Raw genomic sequence first — 25,236 nt, 5'->3', positions numbered from 1 at the left:
AGATAGGATGCAGAATGAAGCCCCAGTTGTTGAAGAGGTGGCAGTCACTGACCTGCTTCTCCACCTGAATGCTCACAAGTCCATGGGGCCAGACGGGATCCACCTGAGGATGCTGAGGGAGCTGGCAGAGGAGCTTGCCAAGCCACTCTCCATCATTTATCAGCAGTCCTGGTCAACCGGGGAGGTCCCAGATGACTGGAAGTTAGCAAATGTGACGCCCCTCTACAAGAAGGGTCGGAAGCAGGATCCCGGGAACTACAGGCCTGTCAGCCTGACCTCGGTGCCGGGGAAGGTCATGGAGCAGATCATCTTGAGTGCCATCACGCGGCACGTGCAGGACAACCGGGGGATCAGGCTCAGCCAGCATGGGTTTATGAAAGGGAGGTCCTGCTTCACTAACCTGGTCTTCTTCTATGACAAGGTGACCCGCTTAGTGGATGAGGGGAAGGCTGTGGATGTTGTCTACTTGGACTTTAATAAGGCCTTTGACACTGTCTCCCACAGCGTTCTCCTGGAGAAGCTGGCTGCTCACAGCTTGGATAAGTGCACTCTGTCCTGGGTTAAAAACTGGCTGGACGGCTGAACCCAGAGAGTGGTGGTAAATGGAGTCAAATCCAGTTGGCGGTCGGTCACGAGTGGTGTTCCCCAGGGCTCAGTGTTGGGGCTGGTCCTGTTCAATATCTTCATTGATGATCTGGATGAGGGGATTGAGTGCCCCCTCAGTAAGTTTGCAGATGACACCAAGTTGGGTGGAAGTGTCGATCTGCTGGAGGGTAGGAAGGCCCTGCAGAGGGACCTGGACAGGCGCTGGATTGATGGGCCGGGGCCAACTGCATGAGATTCAACAAGGCTCAGTGCCGGGTCCTGGACTTGGGTCACAACAACCCCATGCAATGCTACAGGCTGGGGGAAGAGTGGCTGGAGAGCTGTCTGGCGGAAAAGGACCTGGGGATGTTGGTTGACAGCTGGCTGAACATGAGCCAGCAGTGTGCCCAGGTTGGCCAAGAAGGCCAATGGCATCCTGGCTTGTATCAGGAATAGTGTGGCCAGCAGGACCAGGGAGGTGATAGTGCCCCTGTACTCGGCACTGGTGAGGCTGCACCTCGAGTCCTGTGTTCAGTTTTGGGCCCCTCACTCCAAGAAGGACATCGAGGTGCTGGAGCGTGTCCAGAGAAGGGCAACGAAGCTGGTGAAGGGTCTGGAGCACAAGTCTGGTGAGGAGCGGCTGAGGGAGCTGGGGTTGTTTAGCCTGGAGAAGAGGAGGCTGAGGGGAGACCTTATTGCTCTCTACAACTACCTGAAAGGAGGCTGTAGCGAGGTGGGGGTCGGTCTCTTCTCCCCAGTAACAAGCGATAGGACGAGAGGAAACGGCCTCAAGCTGCACCAGGGGAAGTTTAGGTTGGATATTAGGAAAAACTTCTTCATCGAAAGGGCAGTCAGGCACTGGAACAGGCTGCCCAGGGAAGTTGAGTCTCCATCCCTGGAGGTATTTAAAAGAAGGGTAGATGTGGTGCTTGAGGACATGGTTTAGTGGTGGACTTGGCAGTGCTAGGTTAACGGTTGGACTCGATGATCTTCAAGGTCTTTTCCAACCTTAATGATTCTATGATTCTATGATTGGGCGATAGTTGGATCCCTTGTCCCTTTTGGTGGTGAGAAGAGAAACATGCAAGGCTGTCAGGCAACATAAACTTCCCTTCTTCAAAATGGGTCAGAGCTGGAGTACCAAATGCTAATAGTAATGCTGCTGCTACTGCTAGCAGACTCCCCAGGGCTCTGCTGCAGCCGTGCTTCTGGTTTCTTACATTCTGAGGCACCTCAGCTGTATGGAAAAAGCTTAATGTACCTTCTCACAGAAGCAGACTGAGTCAATAACACATCTCTGGAAAGTCCTTTACCACTTACCTGTAGCATAGCTGTTGACAGCAGCATGGGCTCAGGATGATCACCAAGGTGAAGTGTACCCAATCATATGTGAACTCCCTGCGGTCTTTCCTCCTGGAGCCCTGTAAAAATTGCAGGGTTATTCAGCATATTCATTTCTAGCTTCCTTTTTTAAAAGTGAGAGAGTGACTCACTTCATGTTTACTAGATTGAGAATTCACAAATAATTAATCTGCTTTTGTATGGAAATGAAAGTTCAGATAAAATCTCCAAAGTCAGTGCCTTAAAATTAGCTCACTAAAACTACTTTAGATGTACTGGATTATAAGAACATTAATCTAAACATGTTTTAGATAGAAAGCCCAGTTAATTGGATGGAGGATTATTATTCCTGAGTAGTCAGAAACCAATGGATTTTGTGCAATGCCCTCCCAAGAGTCTGGAGCTAGCAGCTCTTATCGCATACACTCTTCCCTTTTACTTGGAGGTTCAAAGAGGAAAACCAGCTTTCTGCTTTTGCAAGCTTCCAGTTGGGTTTCTCAACTCCGCAGCTTGCCAGCGAACCGAAGTGTTTCATTTCTGTTTGCTCACGGTCTTCTCTCTCTGCACCCAGGGCAGGAAACGGCTATCAAGGCTGGGGCTAGCACTCCGCTGACTCTGGTTCCAGATGTCGGTCTGCTGAGTTCCCTGGGCTCACTCTGAGTTCTTTAAAGCTATGAAGCATTTTTACTGCAAAAAACTTTTTTTTAAGTTCACAGAAAATAGTTTTTATTAGCTGTATAGTAGGATGATGGTTAAAATTTCGATGTACTTTTTAGGTGTATTTCTCTTTTCTAAAAGATTTCAATAGAATATCTCAACTTTTGTGTCCACTCTAAGAAGTGCTGGCTTGGCTTTCATCTGCACATCTGCTTTGGAGGAAGGCCGTTACAGAGGAGATTAAATAGAAGAGCTTTTTGCAAACATTCTTGCTGCACCGAGGCTCAAGTGTAATGAAATCTGAAGGGAGGCCCAGGGTTGCTGAAGGATGGAGGTTCTCAGCCCAGATGAATAGCCACTGTTGTGCAGTCCCCAGAAAGCACACCCACCTGAAAAGTGTTAGTTGTGCATCCGTGACTGACGAATCTGGCCTCGGGTCTGGGCAGGACCGTGTATTTTATTAGTGAGGTCCAGTTGTAAAATCCTGGGCTTGGAGGACTGTGCCGTGTGAACTGCAGACCCTGGGAAGGTGATTTTTCAAGGGCAGGTACTGTGCTGCCAGGACTTGCTATCTGATTTCCATTCATTCTTGGCTTCCCCAGAAGTGGCAGGTTTTGTGTACAGTGGTCCTGCTCTTGCAAGATGCTCTTGCCTCTTCTTCTGATGTGAACCTTCTTCCTTCCTTTGATTGTGCTGTTTGTTTGTTCCCATCCTGTCCTTGCTGTCACCTTTCATCTCCTCTGATGACACAGACCATGGATGGATGCTGCCTAGAAGCCCCTTTGACACTGAACGTGAGTTGGATCACTTGGGATATGTGGGATAATTAGGTACGATTGTGTGCAGATGAAACAAAACAAGTTTCAGAAAAAGCTCACAAAAACCCTGCGCTGAACAAGGCTGATTTCTACATACAGAGTATGCACTTTTGACTAGGGTATGACCAGATCGGCTTGTGCCTTGTGACAGTGCTGCAGAGTTGGTTGCTTTTAAGCAGGTAAATTTTGCCCCACAGCTAAGACGTGCCTTGGCCCTGTGCTGCACATGCTTTGGCTGTTCCAATGTCGAGGATGGCAGGGTTGTATATATTCTTGATGAGGGCAGGAGTAACTTCGGTGGGATCCAATTTTAACTGGCCTGTGCGTGCTTCTCTAATTACATGCTGATTTTAAGCAGGGATTATTCTTGTAAAGCTGTACTTAAATTTCCCCATGCAGTTTTAGTGCATGTTAAAAAACCTAAACTAGTGCAGGCTTGGCATAGACTCTTTGTCAGGTAGAAGCCAGTTGTAGATAGCGTGAGATGGGTGCAGCAGTACTGTGGCAGTTTGAAATCACACTGCTCAGCCTCACATGGGTGTTGAGAGAGCAGTTGTGGCAAGCAGTGCAGTAGTTGGTTGTGGACCCCAGTAAGTGCCTCTGCCTTTCCACTCAAAAGCCCTGCAGTGGTTTCCTCTCTGGTTGAGTAGCAATGCTCTTCAGCCTTTCTAAAGCAAAAGCCTCCTCCATCAATGGCTGGTGCCTTGAAAGGGAGACCTCCAGACCGTCTTCCTTCTTTCAGTGTACAAACCAATTTTAATTCTCCCTGTTGCTAGTTCAGTTCCTGGGCTGTCTTACCCCCTCGTGCAAAGCAGGGTTGGCTGCACTCCAGGTCTGTAAAGACCCACATTGTTCTGTGTGGAATTGCTCATCACAACTGGTTATTCCCTTTAAACAAGCAAGGGTGTAGGTGACATCAGAGGACCTCGGTGGTATTTGCTTCTGTGGACAGCACCAAACTGTGCTCCTGTTCCCTCAACGTGTCAGTGTACTTGATACTGGAGCTAGCCCCAGAGATACTGCAAAATGGTTCCTCCAGACAGCATTGCCAGGGTTGCAGTAGATGAGAGGTTCACTTAAGATTGGGTCGGACTTCCCTGTATCGTGACATGGCTCTGGGGCATGCTGTGTTGGCTATAAGTGCTTATTGGTGGGGAGCAGATGAGGCCTAGCTTTTTTATCTACTGTAGGACACACTGGGCTGGATACGGGAATCCTGGAGATGCTGGGCTGCTGCTCTAGTGCAGGTGTCGAGATGAAGCATGCTATATCTGCAGTGACGGTGGTGGAACTGCTTCTCCTGTGTCAGGCTGGTCCAGAGAGCAGCTCTGAGCATCTCCCACCCAGTAGCAGGCAGGACTGCTGGTGTTGGGCTGGGCATCCCTGGCCCTGCCTCTGCTGGAGATATGGCTTGTGTTTGTGAGGCTAGGTGCTCTGAGCATGTTGGATGGTCTACGCAGCTTCCAGGATTCTGGATAGTTGCTGGGTCTCCAGGTATTGTGGACCTGTGTTTCCCCTCACCTCAATCTCTGTGCCTCCATCCCCTCCACCACATCTGGGCTGATCCTGCCACCTGCCACTTATGTTAAGGAGCAATGGTGATGCTCTGATGTAGAATCTCTGGTTGATCTTTTGTATCTTAAATGAGGGTAGAATAGGGCAGTTGCACCCAAGGAATCGCGCTAACAAAAGCCCCTGTGCTTTAGTACCTGGGCAGCAGTGCTCTTCAGCCTCCCTGGGGCAACAGCTTCCTCTGCCTCTTCTCCATATGTGATTATCCCAAGGAAGGGATTCACCTCTCCTTTGAACTGGCAGCCTATTTATAGCTGCAAACGGAGCACCAGTGAATATAACACGCTACTAACAAGCTGATGAATGCTTTGGGGGCCTTGGCTTCTCTGTTCTGGCTTGTGTTTTGTTCTTGTTTCTGCATATTGCTGTTCATGCAATTTGACTTGGTAATTTGACTTGGTTTAATCTTTTTAGATGCTGGCTTCTTGGCCCTGGGAACTGAAGACAGGGTGATCTAGCCAGGCTGCTCTGCTGCCCCTCCCTTCAGGCATTAGGGTGCGTTGTCTGATGCCTTCACAGCATTTCTGTTAAGGAACTGCCAGATATTTCTGAACTAGGTTTTTCCTTTGAGTGGTACCCTATCGGTATGTCCAGATCCAGGACCTTTAGTTAAGTTTGCTCCCCTGATGTTGTTGTCCCTTGACTTTTGTCTTTCTCTTAAAAATTGTAACTGGCTAGAATTTCACAGTCACTTGCAGTCTTACTGCCTGCCCTTCTTAACCACTTCCTCCGTGTTAGATAGAGTCAGATTCAGAGGTGTCCCCTCATGGCTGTTTTCAAAACTTTTCAGTATTATTCTGGGCTTGAACTAGCTTTTATTTCTTTTATAGACTTCTTTTACAGTTTGATCAGTGAACCAAAAAAGCCACATTTTTGTCTCTTTTGCTTCAGTTGGCTGGTGCAGAGCTGCCTGCGGGCCAGTCCCAAGTTATGTGCACTGGCATACATTTTTCTAACAGGCTGTGTAGAAGAGCTGGGGACGACTCATTTCAGAAACATTTAACAACCTCCTGTGTAAAATTCAGAGTACTTAGAAAGAAAACAAGGGGACTGCATCTGAGCATACAATTTTGACTTGGCCAACACATGCCCAGGTAACGGGCATAAAGGAGTGCCTCGGTTGCACCGGGTGGCTTTGTGTGCACCGATCGTGCAGGAAATCCTTCACTTCAGCCACAGATTCCCATGGGTTTGTGGGAAGGATTGCATGATAAACCACCTGTGCCTCCATTTCCCGAGTTCTCCGACAGGCACTTGGTGCTCCGGTGAGCACTACAAAAATGAGCTTTAAAGAGAATAAGTGGTTGGTAGGGTGTTGAATTTTTCATGCATGTTACGAATTCGAATTGTCTTAGCGAGGGTGTCTCTGGATGGCTGCCTGTGCCCGGTGTGGCTGTAATACAGGATGTGGTGAGGAGGCATACCAGGTTATTCACAGACCCTTTTGCTAGACGAAATGTCTGTCATGATAGCTCCTGGCTCTGCTTGCAGTTTGCTGAGATGCTGGATGGGCACAGCGATCCGTGGGAAGAATGTCCTGTTCCACTGGGACAATGGCTGGACGTGAGCAGCTCCAGGTGCATGGAGTGTCATCTGCTTGGTCTGCGTGCTGCTGGCTGGAGCTCCCAGGGCCCTGTCAGCCTGTGAGTAACTGTGACGCTGCTGAGCCCAAGCTGCAGCACCTTTGAGAGCAGGGACTGTGGCTGCTGGGCAGCCTGTCGGCCTGCTGGGAAATCTTGTGATGCCAGTGAGCATGAATGACTGCAGGCAGCAGCTGCCTGCGTGCTTTGCCTGGAGAGGTCCTCAAGGGGAAACTGCCTTTGCGCTGGCCCGCTGGAGCTCAGGCTGCTCCCTGGACACAGGTCCTCTACTTTTGCAGCGCAGACAGTCCGTGCTTCTCGATGCCTGCTCCTGGAGAGCCTGATGTTACAGGGGTGGACCTGAGCACAAGGCACTATTCTATTTCTGGGGTTTTCTGGTAAATACCATGGTACCCCTCAGCTAGGGATCTAACGTGAGCCATAGCAACGTGTACAGCCTTCTCGCTTCGAGTCCAGCTGCATGGGTTGTGTGGCACCTCTGCCTCAGAAAAGCATGCGTGGTTGGGTAAAAACAGCCCAGCAGCTTTGGATTGCAGTGGTGCGACAAGATGGATGTCTCTGCCAGGAGGGGCTATTCCTGAAGCTGACTGACAGGGAGAAGCAGTGCACGCTGGAGTGTTTGCAGGCGTCTGTATGCTAAAAGGAAAGCTGCTCTGTAGCACCAGGTAAGCTGCAGCTCCTTGCCATGTGGTGTGTGAGATAGCTCTGGTATGTCTGTAACAGCGACAGGTTGGAGTGGCCAACAGGGTCTTTCTAGGCAGATCTTAGGGTTTCCATCCCACCCTCTGATCTTGCTTTTGACACTGAATGCACAGAGTGATTGTTCTCCTGTGATTTTAACAACTGTCCTTTCATAGCTCCCCCACTTTTCAGACAAAGGTCCTTGTGTGGTGTGTGGTCAGCACAGTGGCCTCACTGGTCTAGATCAGTGGGTTAAGAGACCTGTTGGGAAGCCCCATGCAGAAAATTTAAGCTCACTTTTAGTCAGCCTGGATCCCTTTTGCTTCTGCCTGGGAATTAGTCCACAGAGACCCAGAGGTCTGGGGTGGTGGGTGAAAAGCAGTGCTTTCAGCAGCGCTGCAATATGAAGGTACAGGTGGGTACCAAATTACAAACTGGTTAAAAGGAAAAGATTTAAAGCAAAACTAGTGGGGAAAGCTGTAAACAGAGGCTGAATACATCTGGGAAGAAAGCACAGGAACTTTGTTAAAATAGCAGTGTTCCAGCCTGTGCAGATCCTGGGGATGATAATACTAGGCCGTGATGCTTTGATAGGGCATTTTTCTGTTGCTGACTTTATCTAGCACAGAGCAGCATGACCAGACTGTAAAATGACATTGTAAGTGCCAGGTTTGTATCTGACTTGAATCAGATTGAATGTTAGCAGGAAAGGAATTTTGTTGGGAAACATGCAGTTCCCAAGAGTATTTTAGTCTTTCCTTTTAGCTTTTGAATCTGTTGGGCAACTTCATTTAGTATTTATGGAAGAGTAGAAGGAGAGAAGTTTAAAAACTGCATCACTGGGTATAAGGAGGGTTCAGGGAAGCCTCACGAGCAGCAAAATGTATCAGTTCAAATTTCAAAGCTGCAGCCCCATCAGAGGAGAGGGCTGGGCATTCTCTGCCTTGTCATTGGCACCTATTCCTTGCGTTTTGCCTTAGGGTGGCTATATTGCCTACTTGGGCAGGCTGGAGGCTTGTGGAGCAGAGCTGTACTGTGTAAGGGAGGCATTTAGTGTAGCTTTACAGGCAGGCATGAAGCTGTGATAAAACACCAGCAGCCTGTCTGGTAGCTGTGCTGGGTCCAGGGCTGTGCCAGTGCCATCAGAGATGGAGCAGCTCTTCCCTGAAGTGGCTTGGCTCAGAAAGAAAGTGTTTAATAGCACAGAGGAAAGCTGGATGTCCAGAAGGCTGTAGTTTGCCTCAGTGAACAGTGGTACCTGCCTTAACTCTCCATACTGATAGGTTCAGTCCCTGCTAATTCATACGCTCTGCTGGGCAGAGCTCTCTATTGAATTCTGTCTGGAGAGAGGACTTGCTAGGAAGGAGAGGCAGGAATAGCCCTGCCAATGCTGACAGGCTGTCGTGGTCTGCGTCCCATTGCCCAGGTTCTGCGCTGGCTGCGTACGCAGGCTGCGCTTGTCCTGCCTGGGAGTTTGTGGTGCTGGGTAGGCCTGGTGCCGCAGCAGTAGCTGCTCTTTCCTCCCACGGTGGGACTAGCCGCATTGGCAGGAATGTGACCCCTGGGATCAGGGTAGGAAGGATGCGTGTCGTGTGTGTGATGTGCTCTCCAGGCTGGCGAAGCATGTGGGAGCTCTCAGTCCACAGCAGAGATGGGTCAGGAGGTGGCATTTCTCAGGAAGAAGCGGTCCTCAGGTCCAGAGGTGGCATTCAGGTTATATATTGACTTCAGCTGTCTCTTTGTCTGCTGTCTACAGTGTCCCATGCTGAGCCATCCTGGAAATGAGCATAGCAGCAAGCACTTGTGTCCTAAACACAAGTCCACAACACAAACAGCTAGTATGCCAGAGTGGTCCACTTCTTTTCAAGGCTGCCTGTATTGCTGAGTCCAAAACCATGGAGCTGTCTGTAGCTATGGAGCCTGCAAAGAACAGTTGTGCTTAGAGAAACCTGCCTGGGAATAGGAAGGGAGCATCTCATCATATAGGCTTCTCTTTGACTTGCCTCCACGATGGCATTTGCATTGGTCTGAGAAAGCAGCATCTGTCTTACTTAGAAGCAATTTGTGTGAAAAGATGCTAGCATACGCTTGCCCACGTGACGAGGCATGTCCAAACCTCAGAGGACGGCTCGGCAGCCTCGAGAAGGAAAGCACACGTGCTCTGGAGCAGTCGGCTGCAGGCCTGACCAGTGGGAATCCCGGGCAGCTTCGCTGGGCTGAGAGTGTCACTGCTCTCTGTGCTTAGTGGGGATGCTGGAGACCAGGGAATACTCCCTGATTTGGTGTATGGCCTTGGCCAAGCATTTGTGCAAGAGCTGTTTTTCCATCGCAGCCAGGCCTGCTCTGTCCTCATTTGGGATGCTGTGACCTCTGCAATGACGCCGGAGAAGCAATGCATCCTCATGCCTCTGCTTCATTGCCCTGCTGCTTGGAACAGCCCACCCTTCCTCACTGTGCCATGGGCAGCAAAAAAGCAGAGGGGTCTTGATGTTAGCTCTTCTCCTGAACAGCCATTCTTTTATTAGAAATGCAGTGTTACGAGGAGTTCAGATCTTCTTCCATGTGCACTGCCTGCATGTTAACATTTTGGCAGCACAAAAGCAGCTGAAAGCCTATAGTAGACGTAGCTTTTTGGAAAAAAAAAGTACTATGCACCTTGAGCACAGCACTGCTGCTGGTCTGCCTGCCTCTCCTCCTGTGACTCCCCGTGTTTAGGGCTGGTGTACACTCAGTAATGCATCTTGGCTGATCTCTTTTAACAAGGATGTTTCAAAAGCGTAGCCTGTTAAAACCCTGTGAAGGAAACATAGTGGCTGGTCCAAGAACAGTTTTGGCTACAGTTTGGCTACGGCTATCGGATACCAGTTTTGAAAGCCCTGGGGAAAGAGAATGATTTTGCATATCATGTTAGGTATTTAGAAAGATTTTTATATTCTCCTCGATAAATCCAACAGATCTCTTCTGTAATGCTGAGTGAATCTTACATCTTCCAGACAAAATCAGTGAATCCATTGCCTGGCTGTGCTCTATCCTCCCTCACACCTGGCTGCTTCCACGTAGGTAGCAAGCAGCTCTGATAGCTGTTGCTGGTGATCACTAGTAACTACTGCTGCTGGATGAGACAGGCACACGGTCTGTCGATGTTCTTGCCCCTTCTCTGAGCCTCCTTATCTTGTAGGTGCATTTCACCCAGCCTGGTATGTCTGCTATGCCTTGTCCTAACTGTTGTATCTCTTTGGGGTGTGACCTGCTCTTTCCCATGCATCTGTTGTGAGTGGCTGTGCCGTCTCAGTGGTATTGCAATACTATGAAATACATATCTGGACACAGAGGAGTGCTAAGAGCTTGTGATGGGAGAGCAGGCTGTTCCCAGGAGGCCTCTGGGTGGCAGTCGGAGCTCCTGGACAGACCCACACGTGGTCTCTGCAGTGGGAAAGACGCTTCTCAGTGTGTTTAGTAGAGCAGCTGGGTGCAGCAAGCTCAAGGGCAAGTCACTGACCAAACCAGAGCTGTTCTGAGATCATCTGCCCAGAGATTAAAGAGTTAGGCGCTCTTCCAAGGGCTGATCAGAGCAGGGCATGGCTGATAAATGCACATACATGGGGAGATGATGATGTTTCATGCAATTAAGAATGGAGTGCCCAGTCAGATGAGAACAGCAGGGGCTGTTGGGGTGGGCTTTCTCTTCTGTGAGGACAGGAAAAATGAAAAATTGAGGTGCTCCAATTCAATACAGTGGTGCTGAGGTCCCATTTAATGTGCTGCATTAGCAGGGTCTGGACTGGCCTCTTTGAAAAGAGGCTGCAGTCTGTCTTGAATGGCCATCCCAGGGGGCATGTGCTAGCCAGGACACAAGGCTGTGAGCAGGACTCTGGGCAGCTGCAGGCAGCCAGCCATGAAGACAAGGAAAGGTGGACGTATCTACTTGCAGGACACTGTTTTCTTCTCTTTGCCTCACATTTGTCCCAACTGAGTACGCTCTCTTGCTCTTGGTAATGTATAACCTGCCGACACTGGCATTCTTTGCGGTTCCCAGTATGCCATTGCCCTCTGTCCTCCTCCCACATAGTGCAGCCAACCTGCTCCTGTGGGGAGAAGGAACTCCTCCTCAGCACGGGCTTTATGTTCCTTTGCTGTTATCACCCTCAGGGACCAAAGGAAGAAGAGTGTCAGCTGGTCCTCCAGAATGTCTGAGCTTTGGCCTTGGGTTTGTTCTGGCTAGAGGCACTTGGAAGGAGTCAGGATGATGGAGGGGACCAGGAATAGTCACATTGGAAAACAGGCCGTATTTCCTAAGGCAGGCAGAGCTGTGAAATGCTTTACAGGAAGCGAAGGGACATAGCTACCTAGGGAGTTTTGTCTTCCTGTCCCTCATGCTTTGGGATTTACTTTGGGAAGGTCACCCGGGAATTGGGATGAGTCAAACCTGCTGCAGTTTGCAGTAATAGAAGTCTGCTCTGGATCCAGCAGCAGGGCAGACGTGTGCTATTGGTAGCAAGCTGCTGTCAGCCAGGGTGCTGGGGAGCCAAAATGCCTCTCTCATGGCAAGAGAGGATTGCTGGTCAGCACCAGGGCTGTTGTGCTGCACACCACCTTGCGTAGCTCAGCTGGGGGACCTGATACACAGCAGGCATTTGGTGGCCCTGGCCCTAGCTCTTTCCTTGGAGACCCCAGGAGGGTGCTGCCATGGCCTTTGGCCTCTGCGTCCTACTGTGTTACACCACTTCAGTGCAGCTTGCTTTACTCGCCCATCCCAGGCTGCAGCGTTTGCAGTTGCTGGAGGGCAGAGGCGCGAGAGTGTGCTAGCAAGCCTTGCGTGCTCTGTCACACTTTCTCTTGGGGAGACTCTCAAAGCAGGCTGACATCGGCCTTCCTCCCGGTTCATCTTAAAGCATGTAATTGGCCCACCTACCCGTCCTGATGCCTGAGCTGCAGAGCCTGATGAAGAGCCTGCTGCTGTCCCAGTTCATTGCTCCTGTTTGCTGGCAACAGGGACTTGGTTTCTGAAAGTGGAGTAGGTCTCTCCTCCCCTCTGCGTGCATCAGTGGTGTCTGGTGCATACATATCACCTGTGGCTCAGGGAGTATCTGGATTTCAGAGAGCTGTGGCTGAGAGTGCGTATCTCACTGCTCGCACCCCGTTTGCGTGCTCTTCTCTTGGCACCTGCTTTGGCTGCTATCAGAGGTGAGCTGTAGGGCTGGACACCCCTCTGATTAGAGGGGGCAAAGCTGCTTTTACAAACTGCTGTGTGAGACTAGCCAGTCTGCAGGGCAAGCTGCAGGGCATCCCTGTGGCCCCGGGGTGTCTGCTCCTGGCTGGCTGCCTTCTGCCCTCTAGTGGGAAGCTTTGCAGGACTGGGTGCTGCGCAGCAATTGAGCAGGGGTGCAGGAGTGCGCCACTGAACATCTGGCATCTCTCCAGAAGCCCGCTCTCAGAGGTGGATATCACCTTGAAAGGCAAACCTGAGCTGTCAAAGTCAGGAAAAATATCGAGGAGCTGATAAACTGCTGCTATTGAAGGCTTAGCCCACGACTGCGCATCTAATAAGGGCGGTAGTGTTGACAGGGATGTGTGGAGGGCCAGTGCTGGCAAAGGTGGATGTGCTTTAACATTTGTAGGCGGCATGGGAGCTACAGGTGAAACCCAGGGAGCCTGGCTGCTGCCGCTTGAAGAAATCGGGGTAGATGTTCAGGAAAATGATCCTGCCCAGAGGATGAGCTGCCACTCACCAGTGGTCAGTAAGCCAAGCACTGAACAGCCCAGGGTGCCAGCAGAAAAAATGTACCATGTCCGCTCAAAAAAAGCATGAGACCTGCTGTTAAGGTTTTATATCCCATCAGTGGCCAGATGTACCATTCAAAGAGCCCTCGTTGCTGCCTCTCTTTACACTCTAGCCTTCGCCTTCCATGGATGATCCCAGTCGAAGTGCTCCTCAGTACCTCTGCCTCCTCAATGCCTGTGTCCTGTGCCAAAAGAGATGTCTGAGGTTCCCTGTTTACACAGAGCTCAAGCTGCTTCTCTGCCAGGTACCTTGCCAGTTTGTGGATAAGTTTTGGGTAGCTGTGCAGGTTTGCAGGGTGCTTCTAAAGCTTCTGCTCTCCCACTGTGTATGGTGTACCCCCAAATCTTTTTGCTGAGGTTGTAGGTAGGTGAAAATTGTTTTCTTCTCCTCAGGAGTTGCTCTCAGGCTTACAGGCAAAGCACAGGCTCTAACCTGCTCCTCCTGTACTGTGCACAGATGTATTTTCATCCCATTTTTCTTCCCTCTCTACCAGCCTGAGGAACTGTACCTCTGGTTTGTATTCCCCTGGCATCAGGGGCTTTAGAGATGTGTGGCATTCACTGAAACGTTGACCTTGAAATGCAACAGTAAAACTAGCCACTGCGTGTGTCATCTGTGAGCAGCAGTCACCTTTTGGGACAGGAGGTTGGATGAATTTGCAAACAGCTGGAGCTTGTGCTTTGCTGCTGGCACTGAATTTCACAAAATGCATGTGTTACAGGAGCTTTGCTTTTCAAGATGAACTCACAGGCCAGGTTGGTGACAGTGTTATAAGTGTTTCATCAGACTTCAGAGCAAAAACTCCAAATTTGTCATTTAACTAGAGAGGAAGGAAACAGCCAGGAAGCTGCAACCTGGAGCGGAAAAAAAAAAAAAAAAAAAAAAGAAAAAAATGTGCATAGCATGATGCTTTGGGGTGCTTTCAAAGTATGACTTCAGTGTCTAAGAACATACACTAGAAAATTTCACCTTTGAGGTTTTAATGCTATCAGACAGTTAACTCAGTGAGTTCCTAGGTTTGCTCCTTTCTCTCTCTCTTTTTTCTTTTTTTTTTTCTTATTTTTATCTTATTTTGATGTAATTGCTTGCAGTTCAGAATCCCAACTTCAAAAGTCAGTGCTTGCTTAGCTAAGGTGAGTGAGAGTGTGTGTCTGTGTGCACGTGTGTCGGTGCATATACGGGCACGCTCCTTAGCCGGGAGTGGTGCTGTCGGGATGTGTGTGTTTGTGTGTATGTGCGTGTGCTCCTTTTCGTTACCATCATCTTAGCTGGGGGTGGTGGCAGTGATGGGTGTGTGAACGTGTGTATGTGTACATGCACTCCTGTTTGTTACCTCCTATGCCAGCGGCGGTGGTGGGGTGTGCGCTCCTGCTTGGTGCCAGGTTGGATAAGGAGGTAGAGCGGAGTGAGGGAAAAGTAGGAGCTGCTTTATTTTGTTGCACGTTTAGAAAGCCATGATCAGGAAAGGGGATTTTTGGCTGACTGACCATTCAGTTAGTGATGGAAAGAAGGCAGCGTTTTTGAAGAGAATACCAGGAAATGGTGAGTACCTCTCACCAGTAAATGACCAGTGGTGGAGTGTAGGACTACTGGAGTTCCAGGAGGCTGTCAGACTGTCCTGTTGGAGCTCATTTTCCTTGTTGCTGTCAGTCACTGTTGCTGTCAGTGTTCCACAGTTGTGTTCACCACAGCTGGATATAGTGGAAGTCCTTGCAGTGGTTCCACAGCTCAAGAGCAGTTGCTACTTATGCTGTTTAATTATATGAGCAAGTAGGTCCACATTTATAACTTACCTACCAAAAAGTTCAGTGACTTGGGGGGGATCACACAGTGATCAGTTCTGGGCAAGACCATGGCGTAGTTGCCGTGGGATTTGGCTGAGGTGTTTGGCGAGGCGTACCGTTCTGATCACTGTGGATCGATCCTGTCCTGTAGAGATCTGCAGGGATTAGCGTGAGACCCACTGCTGCCCAGTACTGACGCTGAACGCCGAGCAGCAACACAAATCTGGGTGATGCAGGGATTGGTTAAGTAACAGATCAAAAGAGGGTCATCAGGGACAGCCAAGCTGCTAAGGAGCACCCTTGTAAAAATTGTGTGTTCTTGTGCTGCAAATAAGTACGTTTAGACTCCAGAACATGTGTGCTAATCCCTGTGGGAAGGGCAGTAGTATTTTAGGAGGAGTTGGAGTTGCAGAGTACAAGCTATACCTCAGCTAGTGAGATCTTTGAGTGCTGCAGAGGGTGGAAGGGGGTAACCACCTTCCTGCATGTGGTGTGGGAAGGACCAGGGTCAGAGTACAGGATCTCCCACTGTGTAAAAGAGATTTTGAAAACTGGAGAGGGAGCAGAAAGAGAAGAAAGAAGCTGTTAAGTGCCTTATCAGAGATAAAAGAGCTGCCCAAGTGGGCTGAGCACGTACTCTTCCCCGAGGGAAAATACCAGGTACTGGCGAGACTCCTGAGTGCCTCAGAGAGGAGCATGAAGAGCTAATGAGTGGACTAGTTCAGATAAGGAGGGATTTCACAGCAAGAACAACTGCCAGGTAGAATTACAATCTTTCAATATCCTCAAATTAACACTGGATATGTCTTTACGGAAGTTTTAATCTTTTGGGGATAACTTTTCCATGCAGGTAACTATCACGACTAGATCAGTGCTTGTACGGAAAATTTGAGATGTCCTGTCCTTGGCTTACACATTCAAGCCTCACTCCTCTCTGTGGCTTGTCTAGGGACTAGGGACAGTCAAAGTTAGCACTGGTTAGTGGTGGCGTTAGCTAAGCTTAGCTGCTTTGCAAGCTTTTCCTTAGTACATCTGGTGTAATTGCTGTACCCCATCTTTCTGGCTAGCACTCAGTCCTGCCCTCCCCGCCCTAGAGGTGGCCTCCTTGTCTTCGGCCACGCTCCCCGCAGCTCACTCCTACCTTGCCTAAGTATTTCTGGGGAGCAAGAAGCCTGGCCTAGATGATAAGATTTCTCCCTTCCTACAAGCAGAGGCTCAGAGGGGAAGGGTGGACAGAGATGGGATCAGTGATTGCAGTGCTGGGGTGCACAGGGTACGAGGGCTTAGGGGGGCTATAGCCCTGGGCTTTGGCTGAAGGAATCCAGGCCACCTGGCAAAGAGGCGGGCAGAGCTTCCCTGCACTCCCAGCTTCCTCACTTCTGATCTCCACCATGCCCTGCTATCCAACGTCAAAGGACAGAGCAGCAGGGTTGCAGTCACAGTCCAGCAAACCTTCTGCACAAGCTAAAATCATTTTAGCAGGGAGAGCAGGGACATGGTAGGAGGTGAGTGCTTGCTAAGCCCTCAACCTGTCCTGCAGTATGGCTGGGTGTCCTTCTCTTTCCAGCATTGTTCCACCTCTGGGCTGTTCTACACTGCCACTGTACGTTAGCATAGCAAGAGCAGGTTTTCTTCCTTCTAAAAAAAAAAAAAAAAAAAAAGCAAAAAGCAGTGGGGAATAGATTTGGCCCTCAGAGAGCACAGTGTGTCAGACAGTAAGGTATTTGGTAGTGGCCCGTCTGTTCTCCAGGAAGGGTGGCCTAAATCTAAATCTAAATACTGGTGTATCTGGTATCCACAAAAGTCCTGGGTACCACTGGCTGCAGCAATGCAGACGGTGAGCGTGGAACACGGAGGCTAGCTTGTGAAACATGAGTGCCGGTGTTGCTTGTTGTAAAAACAGGCACTGACTAATCCTTCGAGCAGCAAAAGTAGCTCTTCTCACTCAGCCTCAGGCTCCTTCCTGGGTTTTTCCTGGAAGTGCCACTTACCATGCTGAGGCCCCAGGATTTGAGGCTGTCAGGGTGGCTCTGCTCTATGAGGCTTCCTGCAGGGCTGCTGCCTCCCAGCTTCCCAAGTCAGCTCTGCGTGGTACTGCACAAGAGAAGAGCCGAGCTGTGATGTCTGCATGGGAACATTTGCCTTAACTAAGTCCAGGATAAGAGTGGATTTAAGTGCTTTGGTTTATAAATAAACAGCACTGTGGCCAAGGTAGATTTAAGCAGAGCTGGCAACAGCCCTACTTGGGAAGGGATCTCTTCACCACATGGCCTGCTGTTGGACTTCCTGTCGCATGCTAATCCCTTAAGCCTGCTTTAGCTCTGTTAATTTTCCTTCTTCCCTTTTTTCCCCAATGGGCTGTCTCAGTGGCGCATGAATGCCAGTGTTCCTCGGCCAAGCTTGTGCCTGCGGCTGGGCCAAGCATCCAGGCTGCCTTCCGAGCACCGGCTACCATGTGGCAGGGCCCCAGGGATGGTGGTGCCTGAATGTGTCCCATTCTCTCTGTCTTACAGGCTCTGCAGTCTGCGCCTGAAGAAACTCACGGTGCTGAAAGAGCTGGACAAAGAACTGAGCTCTGTGCTTATCGCTGTGAAGATTCAGGTAGGCTCCTCTCCTTGCTGCTGCCTGATGGCAGCAAGCTCATCCTTGTGCCCTCTGTGAAGTGCTGTCTGCATGTCCCTTGCCTTGTGCCAACAACCCCTTGCTTCCATCTCGGTTACCAACCCTTGGGGAGATTTTGGCTCTTAGGCAGGTGGGAATGATGCCCCAGGGACAGCAGCAAGCTGCCCGGTGCTGTCTTGTATCAGGGATGGATTTGGTTGGGCCTCTGCACTGGGACAGAGTGCATCTTGCTTCCCTGCCTGCCTCAGCCAAGGTTCTCCTCTCGAGCTGCTGTTCGGAGTTTGGCATCCCCTACCCCACCGTTCCTGACCCTTTAGACAGGCTCGGCGCTGGGTGGTTTCTGGCAGTGCCCTCCATCCGGATCCCCTCCCTGGGGAGTGAAGGGTGGGAAGGGAAGGGTGCAAGGGATCAGCGGCTCTGTGCATGACTTCTGCTGACATTTGCACCCTGTGTGATCTCACTGCTGCCTCTGCTGCCCCCTCCCTTTCTCTGTGCATCCCTGCTAGGCCTGGTGCCTCTACTCTGAACCAGGCAGAGGGGAGGGGAGAGGGTCTTTGTCACCAAGGGGAGAGGGAATTTGCCTCTGTCCTGGTATGTGTGATCCTCCCCGCTCCCTCTTTGAGGCTAGTGGAGAAGAGATGGGTCCCTGTGGGCGCAGGCACATCCTTTTCACCTGCCAAATGAGAGCATGGAAGCAAGATGCCTCTTGTATGCTGTCCTTGCCACAGCTCCCCTAACCCAGCTGGGATGCTGGTGTCCTTCTTTCGTTCTTGTCAGCTGGCATAAAAGCTGCTGATCCCATTGAAAGCACTGTGGGGCGGGAGCTCAGCAGCTTTGCGTTCCCACAGAGCTCTTTGTGCCGCACACATTAGGATCTAAATCCTGGATTAGCGCTGGAAGCTACAGTATTAGTCAAGCTCTGGGAGCTGGGGTTTGCCTTCATGGCAAACCTGATTCACTTGCACAGAAGGAACTGAAAGCGAAATGTGTGAAACCTGGGGCCTGGAGAGAGGACAGCAGGAGGGTGCTGTGGTCCACACACTATTGGTCAATGTCCCACTTTGCTGGCCTTTCCATCACCGTGTGTGTGGTGCCATTCAGGAGAGCTGAAAGCACTGGGCTTTCAGCCCCAAGACCCCCGAGACCTGTGTCCCTTTGGTGCAGGCTTTAGCAAGGGAACAACCTGGGCAGGAGGGAGCTGCCTGGCCCCTGGAAATGCAAGAGCAATCAAGGCTGGGCCACAGGTGCCAGCAGCACAGGACTGGGGGGCTGGGAGCCAGCTGGGGGCTGTGGGTCCCACATGGCTGGGAGGGCTGGGCTGGTCCCTCACTCCTTATATCTCCTGTACTGTTGGCGCAAGCGGTCTGTGCTTCTCTGGACTGGGGAACCTTGGGCTCCCGTGCAGCCCCCTTATACTGGGACTGCCGTGTGCTGAGGATGTATGTCCTCAGCTGCCCCCTCTCTCATGCACTGCAAGTGTGAGACTGCGGAAGAGGCTGCACAGTGGGACTCCAGCTCTTTCAAACAGATCACCCCCTGTCCCTGCCACAGGCCAACCTTGCAGCCTGTTGGCAAAAGAAATTAACCGGCCTCAGCAGTGACTGAGGTTACAGGGGCTCTTCACTGCAGGGCTCCTTTCCCTGCCAGGGAACAGAGGCTGCATTCAGGGTCTTAATCTAAACATGGTCACCTCCTCTCTGCGTGGCTGCATGCTGGTGTAGGCACCTGCAAAGCTGAAGGAAACTGGAGGAGAATGCTTCTGCCCACATTACCCTGTGGCTCGACACTCATTGTGGGAGCGGGGTGTACTTGTGTGCCTCCCCAGGCTGCTTGCACCTGCCTGACCAGCCTCCTTGGCAGGGTCAGGGACTGCTGAGCCTTCCTGGAAGGCAGATGGAAGCTGTAGGCAGCTTCAGCACAGCCTGCCTACAGAATGGCCTCAGATGGATCCATCCCTCCTGCTCCTCTCCTAGGTAACAGATGAGTCACGCTAGCAAGAAGCTGTTTGAAGGCTGCCCAGCAAGCACTGCCATCTCCATCTTTTGGATGGAAACAGCCAATGCATGTAATTTGTGGAGGACCTGCAAGTTCGCAAGGGGACAGCTGGGGACTGGTGGAAAGGGGAGCTATATTTACTGTCATTTCAGTAGTAGCTCTGTTGGGTTAAGGAAGTTGCCTGTCAGGAAGTTGCTGCTCTGAAAGGCAGGTTGCATGGAAACAAAGCTCTGACCCTGCCTGAGAGGAGCCGGCACCAAGACAGCCCCAGGCTGCTCAATGAATGTACATGACCCAAAGGATAGTGTAAGCCTGTCTAGAATATCCGATCTTCTCACAGTGATCACGCCCTTCTGGTCTTAAAAGACAGCTTCCAAGTGTGGCATGTGCAGTTATCTGCTCCTTCATCTGGAAAGACCTCTGTCAAAGGACGAAGGGAGCTTTCATTGTCTACAGAACATAGGCTTTTCCCAGAGGTGATTTTGAATATTTAATGTTCAGTGGCTTCCAGTGAGATAAATTCTGAACTAATGTGAAAAAGGGGACTTACTCTCGTATCACTTGAGTGGTTTTTAAACCTTTATCTCTTGTTATTTGTTTTAACAGACTGGAGATGTCATAGAGCATTTCCTTCTGTGTACTGTTCAGCATGGCATTAAGAGATTCAGATGTGCCTGGCTCAGCTCCATAAAGGTGCAGATATCTGTCTTGGCGTCGTAACATGGTGTGAAGGGAAATGTGGTGCTCCCTCTCGGCAGAGACACTTACTATAGTGCAGAAACACCCAGTCTTGAGCTGCGCGTAGAGGAAACAATGAAAGAAAGAAGAAAACAAGCCCCAGCACTCCCAGAACTTCCAGCTCCTGTGACAGGTGCTGTGGGCGGGATGCAGATCCTCCTGCAGCTGCTTGCAGCGTGTGGCTGGTGACTCAGGTTCAACCCCTGGTGCTGCTGTAGAGGGATGATGCTGGCAGACCCTACGTAGTGGACCAGAATGTGTGCTACAAAATAGGCCAGGCTGAGTAACTCCTTTGCCTCTGCCAGGCCTGCCTGCCTGCTGCCCTGGCCCTGCTCCCTGCGGGAACTTGGATTTTTTGCTCCTTCTTGCTATGCATGGAAAGTACATGCAGAGTTTTCTGTCTACACCTCGCTCACGCTTTGTTTGTGATCTTTTTGCAACCACTTGTAGGATTTTCCACTCCTGCCTGAGCAGTCCCAGCTACCACCTAAATAACTAAATTTCCTGATGATATTTAATGGGCTATTCTCTCCAAAAAATGCACCTTTAACCTGAATCCTGGGTAGTGCTTTGCTGTCTGCCTTAGCCTGCTCTCTCATACTATGTTAGTTCTCTCTCCTTTTCCAGGTTTGGTATGCTCTTCTAGTCTCAACCCTGTGTTTTAAGCAAGACCCATCAGGACAGATCTGTTCCTGAAACTGGGGATTGCACCTTGCAAACCAGACCTGGGCACCATACGCCTGTGTACAGTAGTGAAAGCTCCTGTATGTTTTCAGTCTATTAGGTAGTGAAGATCTGTGACCACAGCCTCTCCCTATTGCTTTTCACTTCCTTGACAATCTTTGTCATCTGTGATCTTCATTCTTAACAGTCTGATAAAGTTTTCCTGTAGTACTGATGGTGATACTCAACTGTTCTGCTGAGAACTTGGTCTTGCCTGACATGACTCAAATTGCAGAACAGCTGAGCTACATCAGGTGCTCAAGGCCATGTCCCGTTGAGGTTTGAATTTCTCAAGGGATGGAGAATCCTCAGTCTTCCTGTGTCCTGTCCCAAGGTTTGACTGCATTCACAGAGAATAAAAAATTATCCCAACATCTAATGGTAATTTCCCATGTTTCAGCTCATCCCTGTTGCCCCTCACTCTGTCCCTGTGCACCTCTGAGAGGAGTTCAGTTCTGTCTTCTCTGCACCCTCCTGCTAGGTGTCTGTAGGCAGCAGTGAAGTACCTCTTCACCCTCTCCTTTTCCAGCTGAACAAACCAAGCTCACTCGGCCTCTCCTTGTATGTCCTGTGCTCCAGCCCCTGACCATCCTGATGTCTTCTGCTGGACTTGCTCCAGTCTGTCAATGTCTGTCTTGTACTGGGGAGCACAAACTGACTCTGGAATCCAGTTGTGGTGTCACCAGTGCTGAACAGAGGGGAGGAATCCCTTTTCTCTGCCTGCACGTTTGCTGAGGCTGAGATTGGTGTCACTGCTGCAACAGGGCATGCTGCCGATGTAGGGATACCTTGATGTCCTCCAGGATTCCCCCTGTCCCTGTCTGCAGAGCCTGTCCTGCTGCCTGCAGTTCTTCCCAGGCAGCAAAGCTGAGGGATGTCCTGGGGAAGGACTTTGCTTTTGCCTTTATTGAACCTCATGAGGTTTGTGTCGACCTTACTAGAAATCCCAAATTCTTCTTAATTCCCTGTTGCTGATAGGCAGGTAGTAGCCCCCAGGTGCTGGTTTCTAATCTGTTTAATTGGAGCAATGCTAGTTTCTGCTGGGTTGTAGTTTGCTCCTGAAGGTGATCAGTGTTTCCTACTGGATATGTGAGTGCCATCCATTTCATGAAACCTAGTGTACCTTGCAGGCTGAACTTGAGCTTTAGGTAGTGGCTTTACTTTGCTGAGAGGACTGCACCTCACGCATTTGCAGTACGATGTCTAGCCCTTTTTCTACCCCATGTCCCGAATGCTATGCTCCATGGTGCCCTGGGAGCTGCTTCTCTGGCTGAGCTTAGACATTAGGATCTCTCTCCCTTCATAGGACCCCACAGGCCAGGTATCTCCTAGGGCTTGAGCTCAGCCAGTGTGCAGCCTGCCAGGTCATTGCACCCATAAAGAACTGGCCCAGACCTAAACAGTGCTGCTGTTTAGGGGTCTCTGAGCTCCACCACTGCTCGCTTCTGCTTGCATTGTGATAAATGAACCAGCCTTTGTCCCAGTCCTTGAAATGCCACATGGATGCGCACCAGTGTTTCACTGAGGGACAGAGCGTAGGAGTGGAGCTGGGTGTGTAACTTCCATAACGGTAAAGGACAGTGAGACACGGGACAGCAATGTTTATGAAACCTTCACTCAGTGGATGCACCACCCAGGCTTGCCCACCTTTCCTTTGCTGTAACTCTGTCTCCAGAAATAACATCTTCAAGAAGAATAATTGCACCAGGATGTGTGGTTTGATGAAAGAACGAATCTTTGGTGGATAATCTCTCTGCAACAAACAGCAAATGGTCAATGTGCTAAAGTAAATGGTCACTGTCATAGTGACCACCTATCACCTCTTATTAAAGAAGAGTTCAGGAAGGAAGAGTCAGTGCATTCTTGGCCAGGAAAGCTCGCGGATGGTGAAGGGGATGAGCTCCACCTCCTCTCTTCAGTTTTAGGAAGGCCTTTCCCAGGAAAGCCTCACTCCTGGCATAGTTGCCAGGAACAATGTTGCAGACAGTTCAGACTGGGCCTCTGGAAAACCAAGGAGGGTTTTGCTAGAGCTTGTCTTTTCTCTAGCTCAGTAAGCACTGTAATGCTGCATCATTGCAAAATGTGGAGGCCTTTCTTGCCTCCCCTCTACAGGTGGTTTGGTTCTTAGGCCTTGTATCAGCGCCACCTGCATGCTCCTGTCACGACTTCTGGGGCTGCTGTCCTATTTGCAGTGGAGATGAAGAGCTGGGGGCTCTAACCTCACCAAGGCTCTAACCTCACCTAACCTTAGTCAAACCTAGGATTTGTCTAAGTTGCTGAAAGGTCTCTGGCCGCGGCCAACTTAGGATACTGCTGGCCACGGCATCTGTTAGGATCAATCTGGGAAGGGTATGGGGATGCAATGAGGTCCTGGGAAGTGGCAACATATATGAGGTGGGACCCGGTACCTTTGGACTGCTGTGCCTGTTTGGTTAGCTTTGGCCCATCTGCTCGTTAGCCCACAGTTTAAATTAAGGAGTGCTCGCAAAAGCAATTGTGTACCCTGATGAAGTTTGCCGATGATACCAAACTGAGTGGGGAAGTGGACACTTCAGAAAGGAGAGCCACCCTGCAGGAAGACCTGGATAGCCTGGAAGAGGGGGCTAACAAGAACCTTATGAAGTTCAACAAAGACAAATGTAAGGTCTTGCACCTGGGAGAGCATAATCCAGGAGTGCAGCACAGGCTGGGATCTACTCGGCTGGGGAGCAGCTCTGTGGAAAGAGACCTGGGGGTCCTGGTGGACAACAAGCTCAACGTGAGTGAACAGTGTGCTGCTGCGGCAAAGGCGGCCAATGGGATTCTGCGTTGCATCAACAAGGGCATCACCAGCAGAGATAAAGAAGTCATTATCCTACTCTACTCAGTGCTTGTCAGGCCACACCTGGAATACTGTGTTCAGTTTTGGTCTCTGCTGTGCAAAAAAGATGTGGACAGGCTGGAGAGTATCTAGAGAAGGGACACCAAGATGATCAAAGGACTGGGAAGCCTGCCATATGAGGAAAGGCTGAGAGAACTGGGTTTGTTCAGCCTTGAGAGAAGAAGGCTTAGGGAAGACCTCATCACCGTGTTCTAGTATTTAAAGGGTGGCTACAAAGAAGATGGAGACTCCCTTTTTACAAGGAGTCACATGGAAAAGGCGAGGGGTAATGGGTACAAGTTACTCCTGGGGAGATTCCGATTGGACACAAAAGGAAAATTTTTCACAATGAGAACAATCAGCCATTGGAATAATCTCCCCAGGGAAGTGGTGGATTCCCCAACATGGGACACTTTTAAGATTTGACTGGACAGGGTGCTGGGCCATCTTGTCTAGACCGTGCTTTTGCCAAGAAAGGTTGGCCAGATGATCCTTGAGGTCCCTTCCAACCTGGTATTCTACAGTTCTGTGATTCAATGATAACTGATTTGCAAGAACAGCTGTACTGGCCTATCCTGTTGCCTCCCTAGATCAATGTCTCAGCTTGCTGGCCCATTCAGAGGGAGGCAGGAGAGAGCGAGGAAGCACCATGGGCTATTTTATACTTTGAGCTGGTCCCACAGCCCTGTGGGTACACAGCCAGTGGGCATAGGCCTTTTGGAGGGTCCGTGAGTTGTGCCACCCTTGCAATCAAGAGAGCCTTGTGCATGCAGGCAGCATTTTTCATCCCCCAGGTCATTCAGCGTCTCTGTCAGCAGCCAAGCCATAGAGATTGTAAAGATAGGACAGAAGGAAAGAGTTTGAGTGGGCGTGTGGTTAGAGTGCCTCTCTTTACTGCCCTCCTGGGGGAGCCAAAACCACACGTGTGTGTGGAGAGATAAGGACTGTTCCCGAGGAAAAGACTAGGAGGAGTTTTCTGAGAGAGAAGCTGGGCAAGCAGGGGACCGCTGTTCCCCTGGACATCCTGCCTTGGTCCCAGCAGAGCCATCCCACCAGATGTGCTTGGGCGGGGGTCTGCACTGGGTCTGTCTGCTGGGGGGCAGAGATATGCTCCAGGACCTGTCCCTTTCCTGCCTGGGCAGTGTGTTGGGACCCTTTCCTTCCCCTGCTGGTGCTGTATGCATGGATCCCTCTGGCTCTAGCAGCATCCCCCTCCACAGCGTCCGGTGGGCTCCAGGTGCAAGGAGCCAGATTAAGCAGAGCAGGCTTGGGAAGAGCAAGGGCTCCCTGGCAGGTGGACAAGGAGAAGGGGCCTTTGGCAGCTCAGGATAAACTGCGGGCTTTTGCCAAGAGTTGGTTGGTGTGTGTAAGGTGCCTCTGTGAGGTGGACCAAAACAGAGTCAAGGCACTTTCCTTGTGGACTCTGAACACCGTTGACTTGTGTGTGTGTGGTGCGGTGGAGTCTGTGGCCAAGGCG

The 25,236-nt window shown here is 50.5% G+C and overlaps 1 protein-coding gene across 3 annotated transcripts in view; it reads left to right on the top strand.

The window, feature by feature from the left end:
• The window catches only part of LOC104015799 (phosphofurin acidic cluster sorting protein 1), a 71,868-nt gene that overhangs the window by 32,050 nt on the left and 14,582 nt on the right, over positions 1-25,236 (top strand). For 2 of the 3 annotated variants that reach the window (XM_087773496.1, XM_087773497.1), the window contains exon 2: positions 17,335-17,422. In XM_087773496.1, the coding sequence (XP_087629622.1) occupies positions 17,335-17,422 (88 nt within the window). Of the gene's footprint in view, positions 1-13,149; positions 13,282-17,334; positions 17,423-25,236 lie in introns of all 3 variants that reach the window. The other variant, XM_087773498.1, reaches the window with a different exon arrangement.

The sequence above is a fragment of the Nipponia nippon genome, unplaced genomic scaffold, assembly GCF_047370975.1.
Source record: "Nipponia nippon isolate SJK-2023a ecotype South Korea unplaced genomic scaffold, ASM4737097v1 scaffold_4, whole genome shotgun sequence".
Lineage (NCBI taxonomy): Eukaryota > Metazoa > Chordata > Aves > Pelecaniformes > Threskiornithidae > Nipponia > Nipponia nippon.
This window is presented reverse-complemented; position numbering and strand designations above follow the sequence as displayed.